General features: G+C 34.8%; 1 protein-coding gene across 1 annotated transcript; it reads right to left on the reverse strand.

The window, feature by feature from the left end:
• Nucleotides 1-307: 307 nt before the first annotated feature.
• LOC129257478 (pyruvate dehydrogenase E1 component subunit beta, mitochondrial-like) lies at nucleotides 308-17,517 on the reverse strand. Its single transcript, XM_054895805.2, has 8 exons — nucleotides 17,437-17,517; nucleotides 17,279-17,338; nucleotides 9,399-9,605; nucleotides 7,368-7,475; nucleotides 6,200-6,377; nucleotides 4,139-4,341; nucleotides 3,474-3,615; nucleotides 308-2,415 (listed from the first exon to the last, which is right to left on the reverse strand). Exons 1-8 carry the CDS (start codon nucleotides 17,470-17,472, stop codon nucleotides 2,243-2,245), a joined length of 1,107 nt encoding a protein of 368 aa, XP_054751780.1. The 5' UTR covers nucleotides 17,473-17,517; the 3' UTR covers nucleotides 308-2,242.
• Nucleotides 17,518-17,541: the final 24 nt, after the last annotated feature.

Genomic DNA, 17,541 nt, shown 5'->3' on the forward strand with positions numbered 1-17,541 from the left:
TATCATTTGGGCACCTTGTTGTATGAAATCATAATTTCCAAATATGAACCTTAATGCACTTCTCATTTCTATAGAATTTAATCTTGCCAAGCACATCCTATGACCATTAATAATACAGCCAAAATTGCAAAAGTCAAATTGGTTGGGACTTAACAAATAGTTTTGACTTCAAACAAATTTGACTTATGAAGGGTCAAAATCAATGGATACTAAGAGAAGACGACATGGAAAGACGTTTGACTGAAGCAAGGTTGACTGTACTAGTAAATAATCCTTACTCGGATATTCATTCATACTCAAAATAAAATTGACAATTCAGTTTTAACTTTTATTAAAACAGTCATTCTTCCTTTTCTCCCTTTCTTGTCCAGTTTATCAAATTTTTCTTCTGATTTCTAACAATCCTAAAATCACGATACAATAATTTACTCAGCTTTCCATGAAGCATTAATCAAATTGTGGTAAAATACATGTTTTCACTTAATTTAGATATCATGCATCCCTTGTGACTTTTCACATACTAGATGTGTTAACACTGACTTTGATCAATATGCTGCCCTCTGGTGACACACGTCTGTACCACCTTGGGAGAACAACAGCAAGCAACTGCCAAGCTAATCAAAGGACCATTTTCTTTCATCTCCCAGATAAAATATATTTTATCTGAGAATTTTTTTATCTTGCATATCCAAAGATGATTCGCAACAGAGCAGTGCCTGTGTCCCGTATCTATCCACTGAAATGCAGATGGTTTACTTGTGCCAACGTTACTTCAAGAAGTAAACAAATAGGTGCATTTAATAGACATAAAATAAAGATGAAATGGTTCTCAGAATATCAATTTGAGGATATTTAAAGATATTGTCTCTCACTGATTTTAACAGATATCACTTTTCAAAATTTATCAGAGATAAAAAGGATCTCAGAATACTACCCCAGCTGTGTGAGACATCAATTAAATTATTGAGCAGTAAGCTCAAATACAAGAACAAAGAAACAAGGGTTAACAAAGGTTTATGACAAAACTGCTGAGAGCACACAAGACAAATAATGCAATAATTATATTCTAACGTTTCCCTTTCTGTCGAATTCCAAATCACTTTTACAGTCGTTTGCAGTATTTAAACTGAAATATTTCAGGAAAGGAATCCAAGTTAGCTTCTCTGTAAAAAGAGTTAATCATCATAAATAAAATACATATATTAAGATTAGTGCAAACTCTAAGTTGACCTTTTACAGGATGAATAGTCAACTATAAAGTCAGACTAAGTTTGAAGAACAGATTAGGCTAAATGTATGATATTCACAAAGTCAAATTACAAAGGTCACAATGAGATCTGTGTTCCACCAGTACCTGACTTTAGGAGAGTTCATCATATTTTAATACTGGCATTGCATGGTATACATAAATACATCAAACTTGTTGGATAAAGAGTACATTACCAGCCAGTTTGGTGAATACACATATGCATTATCTTCAGGACCGAGCAGGAGTTTGAGGACTTTCAAACCTTCTGAATGTGTGTCTGTATGTCAAAACTTCAAGTCTGTTTCCACTTTTTGGAGCAGAATTCAAAACCATTCCATGTGCACATAGCACAAACCCATTTACAAAAGGAGATAGACCACAAAACTGTGAAAAACATACCAACACTTCATATAGAAAAAAATGGAACAGTTTACATGAAAAGCCAGTTAATAAGGATATGTATATTCCAAAGAATTACATATTATTTAATGTGACTAAACTGCTCATTTTCCTATATATATTCTTAAACAATTCTTATTGATAAAAGAGTGATTCATACTCATTTACAGCAAAGCTAAAGGAGAAAAGACATAATAATAAATATGCATATTCAATGAACCTCTTTTTCGTTTTCAAACGGACTCAAGCGCTGAAATCAAAGGAGCGCTTCTTAAGAGGAATTTTCAAATGTTTTATCCAACAAAGCCTATTTCATCTGACAGTTACCATAGTAAAAGTCGGACATCTGTGCCTTTCAGCCAATCAAAACCAAGGAAAGTTGTCAGATCTAAAAACTTGGATGAAACGCTCCCCAGATCGAAGCTGCATGGGCTTGGATCTAAAAAAACTGGCTCAAAGTCATAAGTGGAAACTGCATAGTCAATGCAACCCACAGTTTCCAGTTAACTTGAGAGTTGCACTCAAAGAGTTCCAATAAACTATTTTCACGATTATATCATTTATATATAACTTATATTTCTTTTATATATTCTGTTAACTCTTCATTTGCCCCTGGGCAGCACCTACATTCAGTATCCTTTTGACGGAATTAATGATGTTAGTGACTTGAGGAAGACTGGCCTGTTCCAATGAGGCTGCATAGGGCATGGGTACATCAGCGCCGGTGACTCTTACAACAGGTGCGTCCAAGTAGTCAAATGCGTCACCTATAATATATGGGGATAAGGAGACAGGAGGATGGGAGGGGGGGGGGGGGTTAGAGAGAGAGAAAGAGAAAAACAGAGAGACAAAGAGAAACAGACAGACAAGATGAGAGAGAGAAAACAAACATGCTTAAAACATCACAAAAAATACTAAAGTAAGCTCTAGCTACACTGCAATTCACATTTCAAAAAAAAATTCTAAATTATTCTTATTTGAGGTACAAATTTCCACAACTGTAATATGACTGATTTTTTCCATGACAAATGATGACAGTATATGTGGACCTGAAGAATCAGATCAGACTAAACAAATGTATGAAACTATTATTAAACACAGATTTATGCTTTTCCATTGATGTCAGTTCATCTCAAAATCGATTCCTGTCTCACATGATTCTCTCATCCCTCATAATTGTTGGGGCGTCGTGGTCTAGTGGTTAAGACTCTTGTCTTTCAATCTGAAGGACGTGGGTTCGATTCCAAGCCATGGCGTGTTTTCCTTCAGCAAGAAATTCACCCACATTGTGTTGCACTTAACCCAGGTGAGGTAAATGGGTACCGGCAGGAAGTAATTTCTCAAAAAGCTGTGCGCACCGGAATCGGTAGGCTAGCTTAGCCGGGGTAATATAGGAGCGCCTTGAGCACCTAGCATGGTGGATACGTGCGCAATACAAATCCTATATTATTATTTATTTATAATGATGAGAAACAGATATGATGGGGATTTATCTGCATCCCCCCAAAAAAATGTGTAGTGTAAAAATTCTATAAGTTTCTTCTACAAATTTTAAAGTGAAATAGCATTTGAAAGGCTTGAATTAGCCAAAGACCATCAAAGGCCATGGGTGTGTATGCCCTGATAACTGGCCATGATGCTCCTCTCATGACCTTTGAGATTTGTTGTGCCCATTTTAATTTTCCATTTATGCTGTAATATAGATATAAACCATATGGGAAAAGAGCCTTGCATATAAAAAACCATCAATTATAAGGTCTGCATCTCACATTACAAAAAAGTATAATTCCAGAAATATGCTCTTAAACTATATGACAGTACTCACTTTCCATGACTTTAGCGATGATTTCAGCGCCGACTCCAAATTGTGGCCACCCTCCTTCGACGGTAACAAGATGATTGGTTTTCTTGACTGAGTTGAAGATGGCTTCCTCGTCCATAGGTCTGATGGTTCGCAGGTTGATCACCTAATTAGTTTACATAAGAATGAACAATATATTACTACTTTGTATTCATCATAAATCAGCATGCCACTTAGAGACCAACTACAGCTTTAGTAATATCTAACAATAAATCAACAAAGTTTCTTGTTACCTCAATCAATAGAGCGGTGGTTTTGAAATCGGGTGACATGGGTTTCAATCCTACTTGGTGCACTAGTGCCCTTTGGTAAGATATTTATCCTCATTACCATGTCCCTAGAGAAGGAGCTTTTAGCCTCGGAACTCTGGTTGGTTATCGGTAATATTTTTTATAATTCATTCATAAAAGTCTCATATTCAATGCTGCAAGATCAAAAGCCCATTCATTACTTATCTATGAAATTATAATTGCTTTTTCTCCAAATCAAACTTTCACCAATATTTTTTCTCTAATTTTCTGCTTATATCAAAACTTTCCCTTTAAATAATTTAAGTTTGCAGGAAGGTTCAAAGATAATCAATGTTGTTTGGCAGCTATGCTTAATAGAAATGTTGCAATCATACATACCTCGCAAGATATTCCATCTTCAGCTAGAATTTGTGCAGCCTCAAGTGACCTCAACACACCCATACTGTGAGCAACAAGTGTCACATGTGTCCCCTCTTTCTCAATCTTGGCCTTTCCAATCGGTAGAACGAAGTCATCCTGCATGGCCTCTTCTGACATCTCAAATGGCCTGCCATACAAGAGCTCATTCTCAAGGAATACCACTGAGGATGTAACATAATAATAATAATAATGATGAAAATAATCCACATTTTTTTAATGTTCAAAATAGAAATCATCTAAAAAATTATTTTGCCCAATTGATCGTGGGCCCAGCAGCCAGTGAGCAGTGCAAGATCTACATTGCTCTATTCTTTACATATTTGAACACCAAACAGGGTAGCAGCATTCCCGATCATTCAACGTTTTTTAGTCTGACGCAACCGGGGTTTGAACTCCTGACCTCCCAGTTATGTGGCAAAAGTTCTATCAATTTACCTATAAACAAATATCAATTTTATGTTTATTTCCATAACAAATTATGAATCAAATGGCCCATATTCGGAAGTCCATTTGAACTTACACCATGGTCAAACTCTGTGCTAGACAACTGTCTAACTCCGGGCAACAATTATGGGAATCTGAAAATGTCAATTTTTTTTACATTTACTGTGCTCTTTCCTCATGTTTTATAATGGTGAATAAAACTATAACTAAACTATATTCTAGGACAGTTATGAATGTTTTGAAAATCAAATGAGCTGATAGATTTGGAGCGTTGTGGCCCAGTGGATTAGTCTTCTGACTTTGAAACAGAGGGTCGTGGGTTCGAATCCCAGCCATGGCGTAATTCCTTCAGCAAGAAATTTATCCACATTGTGCTGCACTCAACCCAGGTGAGGTGAATGGGTACCCGGTAGGAAGAAATTCCTTGAATGCTTGAGCGCCTAGGCAGCCCAGCTAAAGCCAGGGTAATAATAGTAGCAGGGCCTGCTGGGAGAACAGTTTTCGGAACTGAAGTGGCTTCCCTGGGTAAATAACTATATTATTATTATTATTTGAACCTGCACTGTGAGAGATTTTTGTCCAAATCCAAAGTTAAACCACAACTTGAGAAAAGAGTGTAAATTAAACCAAAGTTCAGAATACGGGCCTGTGAGTACTGGTAGTTAATTTGTAGAAAATACGATTGCTTGCATTTTGAAGCTAATTGCTTTTCATGGAAGCACAGATATGGAGTAATGGATCATCCAAAGTTAAGATTAAAGAGACAGTCCAGTGTCCAAATTACTACTCGCTGAACACTGGAACATGGGAAGTACAACCCTATCATCACTTCTATGGTAACCTTAATTTTTGTTTTTAAAGCACCAAGTGTAGAAGTAAAACTAATTCCTTTTTGCACTCAAAGGAATTGGTGCAATTACAATGACATAAAATAACTATTTATTCATGTCATGAGGGGGGGAGGGAATTAGTATTAGTGTGACTAGTGCCATGATCCACTTTTCGCTTTATAATAATAGCATAAGAGCAAGCAGTAGCAGGTATTCCAGCTCACACTGAACGTTCAAAATTCACATGAGCAAACAGCCAATTTTGCATATAAATGGCAACCTCATCGCATAGTTGCGTGCCAGGCGCACAAAAGGCAATTTTCTCTGCGTGTCTATGGAGTCAAGATCAGAGGGTTCCAGATCAAAATTAGGCAGTAATGAACCCAAGCTTGCGATTGACACTCTGATTGCAAATCAGGCTTGTCTCAATAAAGAATGTAAAGGTGCTGTGGCTAAGTGGTTAAGTTTCCGGAATTGAACCACAAGGTCCTCAAGAGAAAATGTAGAAAGACAGAAAGACCTGAATGCTGCGGTGTGATTTGAACCCCGGGACCTTGAGGATCAAAATCCGGAGCAACAATACCTCTAAAACTGAATTCTTCTTTATATAGTTACCTGGATTATCATTTCCGAGGAGCCCTTTACAATCTCTGAGTGAGAAAGGACTGGTGACCTTGAGACCTGATACATGGCCTCCAAGATTAAGGACAAGTGTGAGAAACAAAACATTGAATCCTTTAAATACCTGGGTTATCATCTCTGATAGCAGCTTTGAGGAGTCCTTTACAGTCTTCTGATGAGAAGGGACTGATGACCTTGAGACCTGGTACATGGCCGTACCATGCAGCGAAGCACTGTGAATGTTGAGCGGCCACACCTGCTGCAGCTCCGTTAGGACCTCTGAATACAATGGGCACTGGAACCTGTTGAGAGAGCAAGGTCATGTTTTCTTGAAGCGTGCATAAATGGGTCAAATGGTATGCCAATAACAAATAGACACAAGAGCATCTCTCTTTCTCCTTAGGCGTAATCTTGTACCATCGCACAAATAGGAATATTCGCTACCTGTGTTGTACAATGCCTCAAAATTTAACAAAAATATGAATACTGAGAATGACTGATTATTTCCCACATTGATCCATGAAAATGAAGAAAGCATTATTAAAAGCAAAAGCAAAAAAAGGGGAATTCCCTGAGCAGCATATTCAAGCATGCATCATATCTGCATTCTGCAGCAGCATTGCATAATTTTGTTTTGTAACATTTTGAATTAATCTGCATTGTATACAAATACGCATACTGTAGTTTTGTTTAGTTCTCTTTGTACTATTATGCCTGTATACACCGTGTATTTAAACAGGGTTCCCAGCTTCCCTGATTTTCTCTAAAGAAGTTAAAAAAATTCCCTGATAATTATTTAAACCCATTCCCAATTTCGCATGTTTCCTAAGTTGTTGCAGTGAATTACATGTTTTTTCAGTATAAAAACAATGATGTAAAACTGATTACTACCACCATAACCAGTCATTCAATGGATGTTTTTTTTTATATGCAACAAAATATAGCAGAGTCTGAATGACAACCATGCTTTCGTCTTTTGGGCTGATCAAAATTCCCTGATTTTCCCTGCTTTGAGGCATTTTTCATCAAATTCCCTGATTTTTCCCTGACTGGAAAAAATTAAAATAATTTTCCCTGATTTCCCTGATGGGCTGGGAACCCTGTTTAAGGGCCCCAGTGAAAAGTGTTTTTTTTTTATTGGGCTACCTTTTTATATAAAAAAATAAAAATAAACAAAAGCCTGTAGCCCTATTCATATGGCACAGGTTTCAACAAATAGACATCTTTTCGCTATCTAGATAGGTGACCACTAAGATGGGTTTGACTGTACATAAACAAAATTGTAAACTTACCGCACCAGCTGACATGTAGAAAGTCTTCCCTGCAGAATTGATAACCTGATCAATGGCTTGCATGGCAAAATTGAAGGTCATAAACTCACATACAGGTCTCAAACCAGCCTAATTGAAACAAAAAATCATTAAAAAAAACCAGATCTTTAGATCAATTAGAACAATTATTATGTTAACAATGATACCACTATTAATGATTCTGAGACTAAGCCAAATAATTGTGTATAATAATTATGAGAAATATGATTTACGTAGGATACTTTACATTTTTGTAACATTCTCAAAAAATTAATCATCTATACAATTTTTTTTCATGAGGAAAATTTTCTAATTTGGAGTTCTTAACCAGACTTTATGAATGATTGATGCTTTACTTTAATTTGTTTGAGAAGTTGCATAGGTCATGTATTATTTGTTAAACAGGGTCTCTTTGTAAAATATGGTTTTAACCCTAACCAGACTGTGCTTTTTGGGGTGCTTTTTGGGTGACGACCACCAAGATCTCAAGGGGGGGGGGGGTGATTAACCCCCCTTGAGATCTCGGCAAACATCGTGAAAATTGGCATGATGATAGTGTCGGATGTAATCTTCAAGTTTGTATGGTTAATTTTTTCAAAATCATCAGATTTTTTTTAATATGAATTAATTATGCTAATTTATGAGTAAATCATACTTTTTGCTCCAATTCACTATAAAAAGCTCATAGCATGCTAATTTTCGGTGTAGATATTTTTTATACCAACGCTAACAATTACAAATGAAAAAAATCCTGGTTTGAAAATGAATTTCTTATGAATTTCCTTGTTTTTCGAACTTTTGTTTTCTTTGTTTTTTCACCAAATTTATAGCAGAACCTTTTAAAGCATAATTATGCTAAAATCAATTAATTTCAGCTGTAGTGAAATCAGTTAAAATAATCATATCTTTTTGAATAAGGTGAGAAAACTCAATTTACATTGACTTTGTATACTAAATCATGTTTTGGGTCTGACATGCACTTACGTAATGTTGCGTAATTATAACAGCATACCCGGGCACGGTAAATTTGGTCTCAAAAGATGCGCAATATCATAGTAAAAAATCAGCGAGTAGCGCGGTCAAAAAAATTTGCACAGCGAAATGATCGCGCAAAAAGTCGAGGGGGGTTGATTCAAACCCCCCCCCCCCAGATTAGGGTTAAGATCACTGGCGAAGCTACATGAACCCTGTATAAAAGAACTTAATAAAATAAAGAAAATTCAAATATAAGTTTCATCACATCTTATTATTTGTTTTGTTGTCAAAATGTATACAAAAGGGGTCTGCCTTCAGAGGTCTTCGAATGGCCGTTGCTGATCTCCCAAATCTTATTATTTTGCTTCAGAATCTGATATGTTATTGTTTGGTTTCACAGGTATGCTATTTCTTCTCTGCTAGAAATAAATGAATAATGAAATAAAAACAGCAGCCCGTAATGTTGATTTGTGCCCTTGATTTAACATGATGATCAATGAATTCAAAAGTGCAAAAATTTGCCTGATGATCAAGCAAGCTTTGTGTTATGGGCCCAGTTGGGATATTTGAAAAAAAATAGTTAATCCTACCAAGTCCTCCCCAACACAAAGTTAATTAGAATAAAAATAGAAAAATCAAACAAGCATAACACTGCAAACTTCATCAAAATCAGATGTAAAATAAATTATGACATTTTAGAGTTTCACTTAATTTTCACACAATATGTACATCCTGGAATTGAATGCGAATGAGGGAACCAATTGCGCCATCAACTTTCTTTTTTATTTAATAATTACAATATAAAATATAGTCTTTGTCAACATAACGAAAGTCTAACTTGCACATCACTGTGCTGTGGATAACTGAATTGAGCAAAATATGGAAAATTTTAAAATGTCACAATTTCCTGATTTTTCATCCGATTTTGGTGAAATTTCAGTGTTACGACAGGCCTTTTTATGAAACAATTTTTTCTTTAGAAATAAAATCAACTTTTTGTTGTAGTGGCCTTGCCCTTTGAAGCTTAGAAGACCTTACCATTGCAGCTCCGGTAGCGATGCCAGCGAAGCCCATCTCAGTGATGGGTGTGTCAATAACCCTCTTATCGCCCCACTTGGCATGGAGCCCCTTGGAGACCTTGTACGCACCATCATAGAGGGCCACTTCTTCACCCATTAGGAGAACTTTGTCATTCCGGGCAATCTCCTCATCCAGGGCCGAGTTGAGGGCATCTCTCACCGTTTGCTGAAAGCAATGATAGAGATATGACAAACAGGTAAACTTGTATACCGGTACTAAGTTGACCATTCAGAAGACAATTATTTGCTTACTTGTATTAAAATCGAAGCAATATCTTAGACCAAATTATTCAAATCATGTGTTATTTATTTACATCCCTAACAAGTCAAACAGATTTCCATGGTCCTAAAAGATTTGACTTAGGCAAAGTTACCTGAATGGCAAGTATAGTATTTTTTTGACAAGATTATATGCAAAATATGCGTTATACACCTCTAAGTCAAATTTCTTTGGTCCCAGAAGATTTGAATGGCAAAGTTACTAATCATGATTAATTGCTAACTATCTTACTGCATCTGAAATTGATGTGATTTTGGAAGAGAAATTCCCAAAGAAACTCACTATAAAACATGTCAACAAAACAAATCACAGAATAGAAATGGAAAAAAACATGATATACTTACAGATATTGACCTTCAATTAAAGTTGATAATTATTTTTAGATTAATCAGAAAATGTGTTCAGGGAATAATTTTGCTTTACAAATTTGAATAGCATTTTTGGTTAAGAGAAAAGCTCTCAACTAAGTAATGTAGTCCTACGTAAAAACATGCTATACAAAAGACTTTATGCATAGCAGTCTTTCAAAAATGTGGAGCAAATTGCGATGCGATACCAGGAAAATTATTCTGTGTGTTACAGATATATGCCTACAATGCATATTTCTCCAAAGTCAAACAGATTTCTTTGGTCCTAAAAGGTTTGACTTTGGCAAATGATATGTATATGCTTAATTGGTCAAGTAATCTCAATCTATTTTAAATTAATGTGTGATTTTAAAGACAAATAATTGAAAGTCAATGACAAATCACAGAATGAATTACACAATTTTTTTCTTTCATGGACTAATAAGGTGAGCAAGACTTCTATTAAATTATTACCATTATTATCATAAATCATCATCATCATTAAGTCTTTACTCTTGTTTGTACAGGGTAGCCTCATCAGTGACACACACTGTTCTCCAAGAGGACCCTGTTGCATGTAAATACATACAAATACAAAAAGCAAAGGTAAAACAAAATACAAAGATACCAAAAGAATAAAGTTTGCAGAGATGAAATGAAGGATTGTAAGGTTGCAGCTTTTCTTATTGCAGTTGGAATATTATTCCAGAGAATTGAACCGTGTACTGACATCCTTTTCTTCCCCTTCTCTGATTTACATTTTTGTATAATGATCCAATAATTAACAGCATTTCTGGTACAGTATGAGTGGGTGTTTGATAATTGAATGAACAAATATGAAATATATTGTGGGCAACTTCTGTTTAGGGCATTGTAAACAAGTTTGATTATTTGGAATTTCCACCTCTCCTCTATTGAAACCAGGCTGGACTACAATAATAAAAATGTGACATAATTAATTCATTGGCAAGAGGCAAGTACTTTAGAGCAATTTTGAGAAAGAAAGGACCGAATCCAGCTGGAAAGTGATATCTTAGATCCTATTTTCTTGCTAATGTAATCTAAATGATTATTCCATACTAGGGACTGATTTAGGAATACACCGAGATTTTCATAAGAGGTTACTCTTTCCAGTATAATTGTCTTCAACACTAAGTTCGAAAGATTTGTGAACATTACCAAACTTTTGAAGTATTTCCATTATCATACATTTTAGTTCATTCTGTGTTCAGAAGTTTGGCAACTCCTGTTGCCAAACAAGTCTCTTTTTCAGTCCCTCCCATTTTCCTTGAGTGGATCGTGGAGCTAGTGAAGACTTTGTTGTTGCTCACTTCTCGTCTTCTTAAAATATTTCATGCATGTACATTGAATGGTTACTGTTGTAAGTTTGAGGAATCTTCATCGAATGTAACAAGGCAAACAGAAATTCAAATATAATAATTTGGACAAATTAAAAAAAAAATCTTATTATCTTAGTCAAGCAATCTTACAATTTACCCCAAACTTATATATCTAGATCCAGTGGCTGATAAGGAATTCTTTACTTAATCTGTTTAAAACTATGACATACAAGCATGTTTCCAATCATAGAAGAGACGCAACGACTATCAATTTAAACTTGACATAAAAAATAGTTAAAGAGAAATTCCAGTATTTGCAGTAAACACTGATTTCATGAGAAAGTCTGTAAAACAAGGCTTAATTGTCAGTATATCATCGAGGATCTAGATCTGGTACAGTTACATAAACTGAACTTTGTGAAATCTTGAAATCTACGCTGAAAAATGTTCACACTGAAGATCACCAACACAGATAGGCACACGTGGGACAGTGTATTATTATTGCTAAAATAAAGACCCGACGGAAGTGACCGAATCCGCGCTTATTTTGCTTATTTCTCAGCAATTACACAATTTCTTCCAGAATCCTTTGGCACATATTTTTTATTCATACAAACAGACACTTAGGTGGTCATTATATTAGATTCTGTAAAAAGTCATTTTTAGATCGTTACCAAAACTGGAATTTATCTTTAAGTCTCTAAATATAAATGTAGCCTTTCTCACCCAAACTCCAAAGTCATGTGTATTGTTCAATGAGTCCAAAGACATGGGGCACCATTCATAAAAGAAAAATGACACTGAACTTGAAGAATGACTGAGTGACTTTGACAGGCCATGCATTTTCATAAATTGTCATTTGTTTCAACATTTAACTTTTCATTTGCAATATTGTTCTAAAATTTTGATAAGTTTTAACTCACTCTGTCACTCACTTAGGAATGACTTCCTTATTAAGGTCCTCCACTAATTAAACAAAATATTTCTCCAAACCCCTTCTTTCATTCTCTTTTTCTTTTCTTTTTCTTCCTACTTCCGGTTGGAACTTGGATTCGAACCTTTTGCTGCAGAACGAGGCATCTCCAGTCTGTCCCCTTACTCACTGAGCTAGAAGGAATTGTTGAAAACCATGTGTTTCATAACGGTTACAACTGATATTACGACTAGCCTACTCTACAAGAGTATTGGGTATTTATTTTTCTGAGTAAATAAACCGATGCCATTGGGAATTACCCACACTCAAGATTTTGATGGAATAAAGCCATATTTTGGTATTATCAAATTTTTCCCTCCTAAATCTCTTAAATATATGTTAGATAATTCTTAACAAACCTTCTCCATAGAAATTAGAATCTAATTTTTTCTTTTTTTTTGTGGAGCTGGAGGGGACCACCCATGGGTGCATTACTGCCGCCGTGTACAGGAAAATTGAAGGCACGGCGCATGCAAAATTGCAACAAACTCCCGCGAATTTCAGAAGAAATTTTCTATAATCAAGTACTTCTACGAAACTTACCGAACAATGTGAAGTCAATTCCCCCTAATATGATGAATATCCCTCAAATACATGTAGCGTCTTTTAAGCGTTGATTTTTCTTCTCATTGACAAAATACGGAGCTTGCTTCTATTTCCCAATTTTTTCGTCTAATTAGCTAAAGAGGGCGCGCGATTTATCTTCATAGCAAAAACACTACAAGGGAAAGACTAGGCACAAAAACTATTTTACACGTAAATCGATGCAAAGCGTTAGCGAAGTTCGGCAAAGTGTCCAATCTTTTTACTGTAAAGACTTTGGTGGAACGTTTATTGACAAACGAACAGTAGCACAGTGGGCTTCGTTTAAGGTACGTAGAATTTTCTATTTTTTTAAATTTGTCATCGCTTTGAATGTTTTCCAAAAAGTATTATCGTCAGCAAAAATAATATAAAAAGTATGTTTTTTAAGTTATTGCATTTATGGGTGTCTATATTTTATCGGGAATTGCGCATACAATGAATCAAGAATCTAGTTTTGGAAATAATACAGACAAGCTGAATTTAGGTTGTGAATTGTATCAGCGCCACCAACGACCTTCCTTTTATTTCCGTGAAAGAGACATGCGAAGCAACTATCCAGGCCGAGGTAAGCGATTTTGCTCTTTTTTATGTGCTTTTTATAAAAAAAATATTTGTAAAATTGAAAATGGAATGCTTTTCACCAGAAAAAGCCCTGGTGAGGTAGCGGAATGAGTTTCGGCTATCATTATTCGCGTTATGAAGCGATGTTAACCGAAAACTCTAAAATCCATTGCGTAAACACGTTCATAGTGCAAGGTAGTTAGTATAGCATACTAACCTCGCAATACGTGTGAGTGGGAGGGGACATGTGGAACTTGCCCTCACAGAAGTCTAGAAAATCTATTGACTCACACTTCGGTGGAATTTGAAATAAATTAACGTTTAACCTATAAAGCAGGGGTGGAAATCTCGGCATAATCATGATATAGTCCCCAAATCCAAAAGTGGGGATTATTAAAATCACACCTACCAGAACGCATGAAAATCACTTTCTTTCTCCAGAACACAGTCCCCAACTCTCGCACAGCTCGAGAACTTGCGAAATGAAAACACACACAAATGAAACACACTTACACTTGGGTTCTCTCCCTATTATATACTCGTGATACAGTCCCCACTCTACGGGAAATCAAGTTTGATTTTCACGGCGGTGGAGACAGTTTCAACAGTATAGTATACTCGTGATGCAGTCCCCGCGCTATGGGATACACAGTTCACTTTGCACGCAGTGGGGACAGTTTCAACAGTATAACTATACTCGTGATACAATCCCCACGCTATGGGATACACATTTCGTTTGGCACGCAGTGGGGATAGCTCCAACAGTATATTATACTTGTGATACCGTCCCCTCACAACATAAAATCATGCTCGTTCGACAAGGGGATGGGGACAGTTTCCCAGTGCAACGTGACAAGAAAGACTCATTCAAAACCTTCGGGAATTATTATTGTCATCATCATATTATGTTCTCATTATCATTTTATCATAATTATCATTATTATTTTATCATAATTATCATTTTTATCATAATTATTATTCTATTGTTATTTAATCATAATTATCATTATTATTATTGTTATTATTACTATCATCATCATACATCATTATTATTCTTTATCATTGTTGTTTTTATTTATTATTATTATTCTTATTGTCAATATTTTGTTATCATTAATATAATTATTATTATTATCATTATTTTTATAACTATCATCATATATCATTATTATTCTTTATTATTCTTTATTATTGTTGTTGTTATTATGGTTATTATTCTTTATCATATCATCATTAATCATTATTCTTTATCATTGTTGTTATTATTATTGTTATTTTTATTATATCATTATTACTATCATCATTATAATAAATATTCTTTGTTGTTGTTATTATTATCATCATAATAGTGATAATAGTATAAGAAATTATTATTATCATTATTTTTTATCATAGGAAATGTGCCCCTTCCATCCAGTCCGTTCCTTGTATTTCATTTAATTCCTTCAAATGATATCACTGTAGACTCATTCATAACTTTTGGGTATTATCGTAATTATTATCATTATTGTCATTATTTTTGATGGTATTTATTTATTTTTTACTTATTATTGTTATCCTTATTTTTTGTTAAAATCATTTATATTTTATTTATCATTTTTATAATAATTATTATTATTGTTATTTTCTATTATTAACCTTTATCATAATTATTATCAACATCATTATTGTTTTTAATCTTTATTATCATCATCCCCATCATTGTTGTTATCATTACTTTACTTTTTATTTCCGTCACATATTTGTATTGATTACTTTAATGTTTTGGGGGTGACTCTTTCAATAATAATACCAACAATAATGAAAATGATGCCAATGATGATAATAATTATGATAATTTATACCCAAACGATATGAGTCTACAGTGATTTCATTTGAAGGAATTAAATGAAATACAAGGAACGGAAGAGATGGAAGGGGCACATTTTCAATGATAATGAATAATAATAATAATGATGATATAATAATTTATTATATTATCATCATTATTGTAATAATAATAATAACAACAACAATAATAAAGAATAATAATGATATATGATGATAGTAATAATAATAATGATATTAATAATGATAATGATAATATTGACAATAATAATAATGATAAATAGCAATAATAATATTGATAATTATGATTAAATAATATGTGGTCCAGTGGTTAGAGCATTGGACTCATAATCGCAAGGTTGTGAGTTCGAATCCCAACTCTGCCATTGTCTCCACTTTGATAAAAAGGCCCAAGAGTGATATCTGTCGTCTATTACGTCAGCCACTCTGACTGATTAATCTAGACGTAAAATGTTTCCAAGGTAATTGGTTATATACCAGCAAAATGCTGTCCTGCCGAGTTCCTACGGGAGTTACCACAAACAGAAACAAACAGAAACAGAATAATAACAATAATAATAATGATAATTATGATTAAATAATACTGATATATGATGATAGTAATAATAATAATGATATTAATAATGATAATGATAATATTGACAATAATAATAATGATAAATAGCAATAATAATATATGATGATAGTAATAATAATGACATTAATAATGATAATGATAATATTGACAATAATAATAATGATAAATAGCAATAATAATATTGATATTATGATTAAATAATAATGATAATAACAATAATAATAATTATGATTAAATAACAATAATAATAATTATGATAAAATAATAATTATTATGATAAAATGATATAATATGATGAGACAATAATAATAATAATTCCCGAAGGTTTTGAATGAGTCTTCCTTGTCACGTTGCACTTGGAAACTGTCCCCATCCCCTTGTCGAACGAGCACGATTTTATGTTGTGAGGGGACGGTATCACGAGTATAATATACTGTTGGAGCTATCCCCACTGCGTGCCAAACGAAATGTGTATCCCATAGCGTGGGGATTGTATCACGAGTATACTATACTGTTGAAACTGTCCCCACCGCCGTGAAAATCAAACTTGATTTACCGTAGAGTGGGGACTGTATCATGAGTATATAATAGGGAGAGAACCCAGGTGTGTGTTTCATTTGTGTGTGTTTTCATCATTTCGCAAGTTCTCGAGCTGTGCGAGAGTTTGGTAGGTGTGATTCTAATAGTCCCCATTTTGGGATTTGGGGACTATATCACGATTATGCCGAAATCTCTCCCAAACGGTAGGGGGGACAAGGGCTGGAAAATTTGACGAGCAAAAAAAAAAAGGTTATGACCCCAAAACTAAAAGTAAGGTCATCTCGTCCAAATACATCCATGTTTTATTTCGATTTTGAATGATGTAGGCCTAATTCTTTTCATCAAAAAAGACCAAAAAAGTAGGGGGGACATTTGATATTGTGTCCCCCCTACTTTTTTGAGTAGGGGGACGCCAGGTACACAGACACCCTCACCCCTTAAGTTCAGGATTTTGCCAGTTCGCAGCATAGCCATAGCGAAGTTTCCTGGATGGAGTTATACCTTGGTCACATTTGATCTACGGCGGCCGTACGTCGAGTCGAAAACAGCCGTTTAATTAATTTTAATTCAAACCACCTATATGTAGTTGGTACACAAAATGTTAAAACGGCTGTTTTCGACTCGCCGTACGGCCGTCGTAGAACAAATGTGACCAAGGTACTATTAGCAGCGACAGCGTGAGTAGCCGGGAGAGAGCTTGGACTCTTTTTTGGAGCAGCTTTGTCGATCGCGATGCAATTTTCAGTGACGCGACTGGAGTGGAGAAACCAGAGGAGAAATCAACTCACCTGAGCAGAAGCCGGGGAAGAAGTACCCAGACATCTTCTAGCAAAGGGACTTGGGATTATCTGAAATATAATATATAATAGAATATATCAATAACGATTAAAAGGCTTTTTTAGAACCGATAAAAGAGAAAAAAATGATCTGTAGATCTCTATTTTACCTTCCGAGCAAGCCGCAGCTTTCCAGCAAGAGCCATTTTGTTGAATGCATTAGCGCCCTCTCGCGATCGCGCTCACGATCCAGAGAGAAATTGATATTTTTTTAT

Source organism: Lytechinus pictus, chromosome 3, assembly GCF_037042905.1.
Source record: "Lytechinus pictus isolate F3 Inbred chromosome 3, Lp3.0, whole genome shotgun sequence".
Classification (NCBI taxonomy): domain Eukaryota; kingdom Metazoa; phylum Echinodermata; class Echinoidea; order Temnopleuroida; family Toxopneustidae; genus Lytechinus; species Lytechinus pictus.

Coding starts and splice junctions, on each gene's coding strand:
- LOC129257478 (XM_054895805.2), bottom strand. CDS start 17,472: ATGGCTCTTGCTGGAAAGCTGCGGCTTGCTCGGAAG. Junction 4,342..6,199: donor TATCAGAGATGATAACCCAG/GTATTTAAAGGA, acceptor TTACATCCTCAG/TGGTATTCCTTGAGAATGAG. Junction 3,616..4,138: donor AAGATGGAATATCTTGCGAG/GTATGTATGATT, acceptor TAAACTAATTAG/GTGATCAACCTGCGAACCAT.